Source organism: Argentina silus (assembly GCF_951799395.1).
Source record: "Argentina silus genome assembly, chromosome: 19".
Taxonomy (NCBI): domain Eukaryota; kingdom Metazoa; phylum Chordata; class Actinopteri; order Argentiniformes; family Argentinidae; genus Argentina; species Argentina silus.
This window is the reverse complement of record NC_139673.1, coordinates 6,102,112-6,114,611: the sequence shown is the minus strand read 5'-3', so window position 1 is coordinate 6,114,611 and position 12,500 is coordinate 6,102,112. Positions and strand designations below refer to the sequence as shown.

General features: G+C 47.2%; 1 protein-coding gene across 2 annotated transcripts in view; it reads right to left on the bottom strand.

Moving 5' to 3' along the window:
* Positions 1-12,500, bottom strand: part of adcy7 (adenylate cyclase 7) — a 43,536-nt gene that overhangs the window by 17,023 nt on the left and 14,013 nt on the right. For both annotated transcript variants that reach the window (XM_083691555.1, XM_083691556.1), the window contains exons 2-3: positions 3,904-4,667; positions 276-473 (exon numbers count right to left, since the gene is read on the bottom strand). In XM_083691555.1, the coding sequence (XP_083547681.1) occupies positions 276-473; positions 3,904-4,068 (363 nt within the window). In that variant the 5' untranslated portion in view covers positions 4,069-4,667. The remainder of the gene's footprint in view (positions 1-275; positions 474-3,903; positions 4,668-12,500) is intronic.

Sequence of the window (12,500 nt, the reverse complement as noted above, 5' to 3'; positions counted from 1 at the left end):
GCAGGTGCAGGCGGCGGGCAGAACTTGAAGGTTGGAGAAAAAGAAAATAGCCGCACTACTCTCGCTCCGGTGCAACGATTACAAAGTTTATTGTACCGATGTTGCCGAATAAACTATCGAACCTCTGAGCGAGAACGAGCGTCTGTTTTATTTCTTCTCCACCGAGGCCCAAGCACTCTTAAGCCATCTGTTTGTGTCTGAGTGTGCGGCTATTCTATTTGTTTTCGTTCCATATTTTCTTTTCTGTCTGAGTGTGGGGTTGTGCGGTGCGGTACCTGGTCCCAGGGCACGATGAGGGGTGAGCTGAAGATGAAGGTGAAGCCCATGGCGAGGTGAGTGGCCCAGACCACCAGGCCCAGCAGCCTCCTCCAGCGCTGTGTCAGGGTCTCGGTGCACACCAGCCCGAAGACAGCCAGGAACACACACAGGCTGCAGCTCACCACCGCCACAAACGCACAGTGCTCCTCTGCACTCTGCAGAGAGATGGAGGGAGGGAGGTTAGGAGGGCAGTAACGTCTGCACAATACACAGTGCATAGCCAAGGTCGCCTCTATTGAATTCTGCAGATCTGGATACATCTACAGGCATAGAAATGTCAGAAAAACCGAGTTCTCCAGAGGCACACTTTGGCCAATCAATAACAAGGACTAACATCCTGGCAATAAAACATTCTGTCTGAGGGGAGGGTTTCAATTGTTGCAATATATGTACAGTACAGCCATGAAGCCTAAAAGTAATCCCGCACATAGTGGCCAGTCAACGCTGTAATTGATCCTGCAGATCTTATCTCTAACTATGAACAACTGCATAGTTGTCTTGCTCTGTGTGTGTGTGTGTGTGTGTGTGCATGTGTGTGTGTGTGCGTGTGTGTGTTAACAACACGGAACACAAGTTGTTGGCCCTCCTCTCTATCCACTGTGTTTTCAGGAGAGCTACCAATATGTAATTCAGCACCCAGGCTTACGCAGACTTATTCACGCTTATTGCCACATCTGGCTCTGCGTCATGTCCTGTTTCTAGAGGACACAACTTTCTGATTGAGTTACTGAAAGAGAAGAGGGAGGTGGAGATACAAATTGGTGTGTGAGAGAGAGAGTGAGAGAGAGAGAGAGAGAGTTAGAGAGAGAGAGAAAGACAGAGAGAGAGAGAGAGAGAGAGAGAGAGAGAGTTAGAAAGTGACAGGGGGAAGAAATAAAGAGAGAGAGAGAGAGAGTGTGTGTCTGTGTGTTTGTGTGTGTGTGTGTGTGTGTGTGTGTGTGTGTGTGTGTGTGTGTGTGTGTGTGCGTGCGTGCGTGCGTGCGTGCGTGTGTGTTTGTAAAGGTCCCTGTTCCAAGAAGGCCATCTCAGCATTATATATTAAGCAGGCTAGTTTCCATGGTAGCAGGAGGGAGGGGCTCCAGTCCACTACCACGTTTAACCACAGCCCCACACACCAAACAGGGCCTAGAAGAGACACCAAACAGGGCCTCGAAGAGACACCAAACAGGGCCTAGAAGAGACACCAAACAGGGCCTAGAAGAGACACCAAACAGGGCCTAGAAGAGACACCACACAGGGCCTAGAAGAGACACCAAACAGGGCCTAGAAGAGCCACCACACAGGGCCTAGAAGGGACACCACACAGGGCCTAGAAGAGACACCACACAGGGCCTAGAAGAGACACCAAACAGGGCCTAGAAGAGACACCACACAGGGCCTAGAAGAGACACCAAACAGGGCCTAGAAGAGACACCAAACAGGGCCTAGAAGAGACACCACACAGGGCCTAGAAGAGACACCACACAGGGCCTAGAAGAGACACCACACAGGGCCTAGAAGAGACACCAAACAGGGCCTAGAAGAGACACCAAACAGGGCCTAGAAGAGACACCACACAGGGCCTAGAAGAGACACCAAACAGGGCCTAGAAGAGACACCAAACAGGGCCTAGAAGAGACACCACACAGGGCCTAGAAGAGACACCACACAGGGCCTAGAAGAGACACCACACAGGGCCTAGAAGAGACACCAAACAGGGCCTAGAAGAGACACCACACAGGGCCTAGAAGAGACACCAAACAGGGCCTAGAAGAGACACCAAACAGGGCCTAGAAGAGACACCAAACAGGGCCTAGAAGGGACTGTTGGTGTATTCTTACATCGATCTACAGGTAAGAAGAGAGTGTAATTATTCTATGGTTAGAGAGAAGATCCTGTAGTAGAATTCTTTAATTATGACCTAAGCTACTGAACAAGCACAGACACACACACACACCATGCAATACATACGCATAGCAGGGGAGGCTGGTGGAGGTAAAAAATCAGAGGGTGGGCTCATTGTAATGCATGGAACGGAATTAGGAATGGTATCAAACATGTGAGCCCGTCCTCCGATTTCTACCTCCACCAGCCTCCACTGATGCATAGAGTGTGTACGATCAGCCTGTCCATTGGTGGATCGAGTTGTGATCTGTTACGCAACACCCACACTCTAAAAGCATCCTTTCAAAGCTCTCAAGACTTTCTGACTCTTATTTTACTCAGAATCCAAATGCCTTTATCCACATAACAAGCGACAGCACTCTCAGAACACTCTCTCTCTGTTCAAATCCGGGCCCGGCGATCTGTTCAAGTGGCACTTAGAAAATGGATGCCAGCATGGCCTCGCTCTCATTGGCTGAGCCCTGCCCTCCGCCAGGTAGCTAACCACACGGCGGAGAGGAAAGTTATATAAGTTGACACAGACTTTATGACACTGTCCTCACAGGCCTCCGCACGTAACAATAGCATTATATAACCACCCATCGCCATAGAAACATTCCTTCCTAATTCCTCTCACCCCCTTGGCAACAGAGCAGGGTCTTCAGGCATTGTGAGAGAAGGGAAAATGTGACTTTTAGCCTGTGATGGGAGCTCTCCCGTATACATCAGTGTCTGGGAGGAGCACGGAGCAGCACAATGACAGGAAAGTATGAGGAGGCTCATTTTCCCTCAGAGAGCAATAATGAGGCTTGGTGATGGACACCGCAGGCCCCGTTTGGCAGCAGCCTCCACACCTGGCTGAGAGCAGTGCTGCCAGCCCTGCCAACGTCAACAGCCTGTCAGACATCACTGGATCGGCCCAAAGCCCTGCCACTTCCCCTCACACAACTACAATAACACTCTTAGAACACTCTTCTCGATGATGCCAAAGTCAGATATTTAAACAAGGACTGGAGTTATTATCAATACCCCAACCCCCCACATACACACTGTGAAGAGTTCAATGTCTCCTCAGTCTGTGTTCTCCACACAACATCAGTCACATCTACTATAGTCACCAGCAGGGATGTTGTGATAACAAAATAGGTAGGTAAAATCTTAATGTTGTGGATCAATATGTAGGTTGACCAGGGGAGGCTGGTGGAGGTAGAAATCGGAGGATGGGCTCATTGTAATGCGTGGAATGGAATGAGGAATGGTATCATAGTGTTTGTTACCATGCATTACAATGAGCCTGTCCTCTGATTTCTACCTCCACATGCTTCCCCTGGTTTCTAAATCAATACAGTGTTGCCACAGAGTAGACAATGATTTACAGAACGTGTTACAATGGTGTTTTTAATATGCTAATTACCCTGTCTAAATCTATTAGCCGGAGCATCCAGCACTGTATCTGATTATCTGTTATTAACAGGGCTTTGTGTGTACTTTCCACTACCGTAGAAATATAAGAACACTAGAATTACAGAAACTTCCCCATAGGGCGGCTCATTAGAGTTAATTAGTTAAACAGCTTGGGTAAACTGCAGCTAGATGCAGTCGTAAATAGGTGAATCACCTTCCGTTATGCGTGAGTATCACTGAAAGAAGCAACGCATCATAATTGATATGTTTATGATGACAGTCACTCCAGGGTTCTAGATCTCTGTGCCCACTACTCACCAGGCGCAGGGCGAAGAAGAGGATGATGAGGATTCCGCAGGCCAGCATGGAGAGCCCCAACAGCAGGACCAGCGGCTGGTACTGGCTGATACAGGAGAACTTGCGGTAGAGGGCCTCATGCTTCAGCTCCTGGTCGTTCAACAGGTACTTCCCCTTGGCTGGCATGGTGTCTGCTCCTCACACACGCATAGTCCAGTCAGGGAATAACGCTCGAATCCGCTCCAAGTGCAGGGTAAGGTCTCTCCGCTGCGACTGCGTCACCGAGGTGTGTGTGTGTGTGTGTGTGTGTGTGTGTGTGTCTGTACTCAGTAAGATCCACAGGTACACTGGTCCAGGTGGGCAGCTGTACACAGGCTTCTCAGCTCATATTGCGTAAGTGAAGTTGGTGTTTTTCTCTCTCCAGAGCATCTTAAATATGTTGTTTGGTTTCTATCACAGTTTCGCTCTTCTGCTCTCTCTCTCTCTCTCTCTCTCTCTCTCTCTCCTTCTTTTATCTCCCTTTCTGCTTTGGCAGGCAGACTCTGTTCATCCTTGCCAGCTACTGTTCCTCTCTTCACAGGGGTTGAGTAACGAGCCCAGGACTGAGAGATGAGGGGAGGAGAGTTGAAGGAAGGAGGGGAGGAGGAGAAGGAGAATAAGAGAAGGGCGGACAGAGGGGTCGTCAAGAATTCCACCAGGATTCAGGATGTCCCAGTGGTGCCAGTTGGGCAGTGAGGGGTCAAGGCAGCTCCACCCACTGGAGTTGGCACAGTCTCAGGTTAGACCTAGGGAGGACACACATACACACACACACACACACACACACACACACACACACACACACACACACACACACACACACACACACAAAGAGTTTACTGGAAGCACTGATAAAGACATTGTTGGCCTGAGAAGTGTAAATGGCTTGCTTTGATCACACATAAAAAGAAAACATACTCTAGGTATTAGTAGAAGTAACCTAGTGAGGCACTTCCTATGAAAAACACAGTGGAACATCTTTTAAACATGAGCGTAAACATAATTCTCACATATTTAGTCGAGTGGTCATTCATACAGTACAACATCAAGACAGAGACCTGAACCTGCAGTTGTTCCCACGATCAATAAAGGCCCTGTCTGTATTCATCCCAGACAAAGTTTGGCCGGGGCTGCCGTGGACAGGAGCCACGATGACGACACGGTTGTCTAATGAATAAGGTCTCTATGGAGAGCTTTGCTGGAGGATACGCCATCGAGGGATGACCTCTTGCACTATGAAACGCCACACTCTGGTTCATTTACTCTGGCTAAACACAAGCATTGTGGAGTTGCAAACACAGGCCAACAGTGCATCTGCCAAGAATGTAACCTTAGCAACCAGAACCCGTTTTTCATCTTTTAATTCATAACAAATGTGTAAAACAGGGACAAAACCAGCAGCTCCACACTGTGAATGGGAAACGTTGAATCTTAAGCGTTTTGGTACTTTTGGAGTAGTCAACGGTCAAACTGTTCATTAATGTCAAATTCCAGTCTCTCTTAATGTGTATTGATTAGAGACATCGATGCAGTTCTTATGAGAAACATATATCAAATATCAATAACACCAACTGGACGTCCCTATTGGACGGTTTTGTGTGCGTTTTCCTGGTGTCTTAATAATAAGCAGGCCACTAAACCCAGGAAACGAGCCGTCTGATTCCCCTCCGTCCGGTCCTCGCAGGGACACAGGAAGTTTGCTCAGTGAATCAGGGGCCATGTTGTATTTACAAATCCACGGCTAAGGGGAAGAAACTCAGGAGGCTCTGTCAAACACACAGCATCCTTATCTGCCTCTCTATAAAGAGGGGCAGAGAGCTGGCCTTTGTCTCACCTGATAATACAAACACACAGCACTAACCGCAGTGACGGCACGGGTGGGGGAGCTCTCTGGACTCAAGGGGCTGATATCACATCTCATTGAGTCAATTGGGAGATGGGATTATAGGCGTCCCTGGCACCACAAACAGGCTGGCGTGCCTCAGAGAAGGAAGCTGTATGGAAACGATATGAACCTCACACGAACACGACAGTCAATAGAAACCTCATCTGAGCAGTTGCTAATAGTCCTCCTCCTGGTGGAACTGCATGAAGCATTGTTCTCCTGTTTGTCCCTTCGCATGGCAACTGCAGCAGATGCTACGTGCCATAAAAGAGAGCGGCGGGTACTATGAGGCACTGGACCAAAGCGGAGAGAAGAGAGAGAGGGGTGGGGGGGGGGTGGGGGGGGCAACAGGTTGGGTTGTTGTATAAATGGGGAGTCAGCCAGGATCCTCCAGTCATAGTGACGACCGAGTGCTCTGTCTGTCACAGCAGGGTGCATGGTGGCAGTCCAGTAAGCAATTTACAGCCTGACTCTTTTAACTGCCCCCTTTTACTGCTACCCCCCCACCCCCCCAACACCCACCCACCCACACCCGGCCTCCCCCAGTCACATACCCAGGCCATCCTTCATCCTTCCTTCCTGACCGACAGCGAGGGGGGTAGTCCAAGCAGAGGAGGGGGTAAAGTACATATTGGTTGGGGATCTGTCTTCTTTCAGAGCAATAGAGCACAGCTGGGCTATAAGCCCATATGACACACACAGACTCACTGTTGACACAAAGGAAATGACTTACTCGAAAAGCAAACACCCCCCACGAAACTCTAAGCAACATGCCACACCTTAGACATCTTCAGACATAGGGAATTAGGAAATAAATGTCTGGTTTAGATCCAAAAGGACAGAGCCGCCCACACCTTCGCCAGACCAAATGACAGGGCATATGACCGGTATAACAAGTGGGAGTAAGCAAGAGAGATGGAATGAGGAAAACCAGGCATCAATGACACGTCCAACGGTCTTCATACTTCGTCACGTCCGTGTCTCATCACCCCCCCAACAAGGAGAACTGATCCTCTTCTGAGAACACTGCTGAGTAAGTTATGAGACTCCTGTGAAGAGATACAGGCAGCACAGATGGAGACCAGACTGACACACAGAGGAAGGAACTGTGAAAGACGTCCAAATTGACCATTAAGACTAGGATTGGCGGCACTGCCGACAATGTGGAACAAAGACAAAAGGGATGGAGAGACAGCAGCACTGAGGCAGTTTCTATCACAGGGAGAGAACAAGAGGACTGTTATCATCTAGACTAGAGGCCTCAAGGGAACTTGTGCTTATCACTGAAACAAAGGAAGACCTGGTTATTTAAGCCGACAAGGGGGGGTGGAGGGTGGTGGTGGTGGTGGTGGTGGTGGTGGGGGGGGGGGTGGCTCTCTTTGGTAGGCTTGTTCCTTGTAAAACTCACTATCTGTAAAACCGTCAGCCTCTCACTGGCCTCTCAAACCAACCTTAGCTGATGCAGAGTTAGAACAAAAAAAAAAAAACGACCTCAATCGTGAGATTATGGTTCTAAACAAACACACATTTTCTGTCATATACAGTATTGTGTACATTCCAATGTTATGAGTCAGGGGAAAGTTCGGAAGTGCTGAGGACATTTCGAACAGAAGCCTCCTGGGGGAAGACAAAGACAGCCAGTTTTCCTGATGTTAACTGTCAGGGAATAGGTCTGTCTGTCTCTGTACCACTAAGCATCCAGGATGTTTTGTCCCCAGACAGTCATAGCCATTTGACACCGCCTAAGCGCTTGTTTGTGAGACAATGGCTTGATATTACTGCTCTGAGCCCGACAGCGCTTTATGCTCCAATTCTAAAGTTGCCATGGCAAAAGACAGAGCTAGCAGATATCTGTCCTCGCCATTGCACAGTGCTGGAATAGCGGACAGAGGAGTCCGCTTGAATAGACCAGAGTCTCTCAACCACAGCATGAATAGCAGTAACTGCACTGCATTGTCTGGGAGGCCTTTTTCTCTGAAAGCCAGGCAATCGAGGGAATCTCACAGTGGCCTTGCAAACTGGCGTCATTGACTCCTGAAACAGCACCGCACAAAACCACCGACGTCATCACCAGCCAGCCACTAAGACCAGCAACGCACACACTGTTGCAAACTAGCGTCTCAGAACCCGCAGTTACATAATGGAGAATGTAAAGTTCAAGGGACTGAATTGTCTGGACTTGTATTTAGAGTCTCATCGTGTAAGACAAAACCAGAAACCGGAAAAGTGTGGATGTCATCGAGGGAAGCAAAACTTACCAAAACCTGCGGGGGAGCTTGGGGAACAGACCACCACACGCAATTCGTTTTTAAGTGTCTGAGTAAGCCGCAGCTGTACAGTATGTGGCGGATGTGACTTTCCACACCTTTGAGGGAGTACGGAGAGTTCCTATGCTGCTGAGTCAAGTGTGATTCACTCTGGTATCATTCATATGCTACTTGGACAATAACTTGGAACCGTCTAGGTCAGAGGATGGTAGAGGTAGAAATCGAGGGATCAGACTCCATTATGTACCTAGAACAAGGGAGGCTGGTGGAGGTAGAAATCAGAGGATGAGCCCATTGTAATGCGTGGAACGGAATGAGGAATGGTATCAAACACATGTGTTTGGTACCATTGATACTGTTCCTCATTCCATTCCATGCATTACAATGAGCCCATCCTCTGATTTCTCCCTCCACCAGCCTCCCTTGTTCTAGGCTGATAATGGAGTCTGATCTTTCCTTTGAACCCTTATAAAGTTCTAATAGTGTGACCAATTACAGTATGAACTATGGTGTGCTTTATCGACAGTGTCATATCACAAACGAAGGCCAGGTCTTCCACAAACCAACACAGTATTTTCAGGCTTTTCATGGAAGAGTCAACAGGCAGGTCTTTACCCAAGCAAATCTGTCCTCTCCATTCACGGTTCTCTTTGTGTTGTCATTCATATATGGACAATGAGACTGGTAGAGGAACAATGACATACCTTCTCTAAAGGAGAGCAGATAACTTTTCATTGTTAAAGCTCAGCACATATCAGGGTCAAAGGTTAAAGGACGAAGGGTCAGCCGTCCAGCCTATGAGCTCTATGCCCCACTGACCAGCTGGCTGCACTCTGTATTATTCCTTAATCATTATCCCAGTCAGAAAGTCGAGTAAATCCTTAGTGACACAAAATTATTTGTTTGGATGTGTATTACAGTTCATGTCGCTGGGGACCAACCTTCTTAACCCAGTAAATAGAAAAAAAAATAGAAGTATTGAAATAGAAGTATTTGTTAGACTAGACGTGTTCTTTTCAGTGGACGACCCTCACATAATGAACTTCTTAGATGGTCTGACTCATGAGTCCAAGTCTGTTGTGATTTATCCAAGCAGATGCCTAACATAGAAACTTCACACAACACTGAAAATCCAACCACCTGTTGAGTACACTCATGCTGAAAAGTCGCCTATTTACATGAGCGCAGATCCCCGAGAGGGGTTACTTTCCCCAGCGGGAGAAAAGGCCATTGGAAACCAGGGATGAGTCTTACTCTTTGAGGACCACTGAATTCACAGTCTCCTCTTGTTACATGCACCGCCGATGGCCTGATTGTGTAGGAAAATGCTTCCGATCACTGTTAGCCCCTAACAGGTGTTTCGGTGTTTTACACGACCAGGGTACTTTCCAGTACGCAAACCCAGCGTATACGTGACCGTACTCCACTAGAATCAAGCAGATGTTCCTCGAGAACACATTAAATTACGTTTAGTTAAAAGTGCTTTCAAGTATCTCTAAGTCTCTTGTTGCTTCCTATGATTACATTAGGACTTGTGGTGTGACCATATAACTTCACTCAGGCTAATTCTGCATTTAATGAGACTCAATTTACAAAAAGTCCTCATTCTCTAATCTGGGTTCATTACACTGAAGTGGTGCTCTGTTCTTCTAACAAACTTTGGACACGATTCAAAGTGCTATAATGACAGGAAAAAAGATGACATTTATTAGAAGGTCTTTGAAGTTGTTATCCCCGTAATCTGAGGGCCTGTCTGCCAACGCCCAAGGCAAGCTCATCCAAGACTAGACAGAGGTGCTCAGACCGAGGACAGCGGTCCCCCTCAGCCAAACTCAACAGCTACACAGCTGACAGAAATATGTACAGCAATGCAAATTGGATTAGGTATCCCCCCCATCTCTCTATCCCCCCCCCCCCCCCCTCCTCTCCCCTCAGTATCATCCACTGCTATTAAATTAGCATGGTGCAGCAGCAGGAGCTGCTGAAAGCTAATGACATTAGCAGGATGCTATCTAAGGCTGTTTTCAGCTCCTACGCCCCTTATTTATGATAAACACAGGAAGTTCAGGCGAGATTGCCGCGTGGTCGGAAGTCACCCAACAAGTGTTTCACATTCACTTCCACAAACGCTGTGTCACATTGTCTCAAGTGGGGCTATCCATTTTGTTTTGCACAACGAACAATGGTCTTGCGAGGCGACATTGACAGTATTGATCAGAAATTCAGACACACAACACGCATGTGGATGTAAACAAAATCAACCATGCGGAAAAGCCAATACCTTGATTAAATCTATTAGATAAGACCGGGTCATTTCCTGTCCTCAAGATAGACATTTAGTCAAGATTAGCTCAAACCACCGCCTGCACACTCACTGAGCAAAACAGTATTCCCTTCAACAACAAGTAACCCCACACTAGCTCATTATACATTACATGTGCATAAAGCTTTTTTCTAAAGTGGAGACAAAAAAAAACAACCAAAAAACACAGTGGAAAGGAATGTGAAAAAGAAAGCAGAGACAGAGAGAGCATCGTTTCCAGTCAGTGCAGCCAACCACATCCCTATTTCTGGTTTCATAACCCCTCTGTTAGCTGGAGGCAAGCTAGCTGGCAGGTCGCCCCATCCCAGGCCCTCCTCCCGACAGCCTAGCTACAGCCTGCCTCTCTCAGGGCCCTGCCTCCACCACCAATCATGAAGCCATAATGACTACTCAGTACACTAGCTAAAAACTACTGACACAGCCTCAAGGAAAAACCTCAACAACCATACACCCTCAAAACCCCTTTAAGAATAATCATACCAGCAGATGAAATCCTCCAGTAGCAGTGCCCACTTCCACAGAGGTGTTGTTGGGAGACACCGGCTTCAGATTCAACACAATGATGATCATTCAGATGAAACTTAATGATAGTCATTTTCCATAACGTTACAGCAATAAAGTTAAGGGTGTTGACAAGGCCATCTGGTCCGTGTTTTGTACACTTAACAGTCATAACTGGGTGGTTTTAAATGGTCCTATGACTCATAAACATCAGTCAGTGAAACGAATCACAAATGGACTTCCCCAGAGAGATACAGGACTATCCTGTATTTCACTGTAAGTGATTTACGCAAAACTGCTACGTATGTATAAGCCCTGATATACTGCAGTATCCTTAGGGTCTAAACCGTGCTCTGTACTGTAAACAGACTTGTTTTTAACACCAACTGGAGAGAGTTGGACTTTCCCTATGGGAGGGGCCGTTAGAATCAAAGACAACATACAGTATTCCATCTAGGGAATCACCAGCTCTTTGAAGAAAATATATTGTGTGATGGTCCTCATAAAACACATGACTGTGTTATTTTTCGGAAAGACAGACAATGGAAGCTCGGGGGGGGCTGAGGGGGGTGGAGGAGACCAGTAGAGGGAAATCCCTGCAGCGCTGCAGTAGGTTGACCTGCAGCCACTGATTACCCTCCAGTCTCCACCCTGGTGTGTGTGTGTGTGTGTGTGTGTGTGTGTGTGTGTGTGTGTGTGTGTGTGTGTGTGTGTGTGTGTGTGTGTGTGTGTGAGTGAGTGTGAGTGTCTGAGTGTCTGAGTATATGTGTGTGTGTGTGTGGGGGGGGGGGGGGGCAAACACTAAACTCAAGGTCCTAGACCTGAAAGACTAGGGGGATAATTAAGGTAGGTTGAATGCATAGGCCTTAACAACACATTGTCATAACTTGCAAATAACCTCTCTCCGTCATAAAGTGTTTGTAGAACAAGGTGAGGTCTTGGTCCTCATCAAGAACAAATTAAGGCTAGCCAGGCTTTCACAGATAGGATTTCTTTATCATATTAACAATGAGGTTACGCAAGAATAGGTCACATTTGCATTCATGGCATCTAATTATCAATAAATAAATGATTTCAAAATGATTGATAACTATTTGCGCTTACGTAAGGGCAATTAAATCGTGCGACTAACCCAGTTATCAACACACTAAAGAAAATGGACCCTGATAATCAAAGCAGATGCCAATTGAAAGACCTAACAATACAGAATGAGCCTACATGCAGTACACACCAGGGGAGGCTGGTGAAGGCTCAGTAGAAATAGCACCGGCTCTTTGTACAGTAATGAATGCATTACAATGAGCCCGTCCTCCGATTTCTACCTCCACCAGCCTCCCCTGGTACACACACACACAACAAAGACAACGAAGCGTCCTTCAGCCTCAAACAGCGATGTTCAGACGGACCAATCAAATGTTCAAATGCAGCAGTGCATTAGTGAAACACTAGAAGAAAGCTTTTTAGATCAGAGGATTAAAATTCCCTCGGGGAGTCAGTGCGCAGACAGTGACTTCATCCCCCCCATAGTATTTAATTCTTTGCTAGTGTATATATCATATGATCTCATGTTCACCTTGCCTCTATGCTCTCCGCAGGCGGGCTA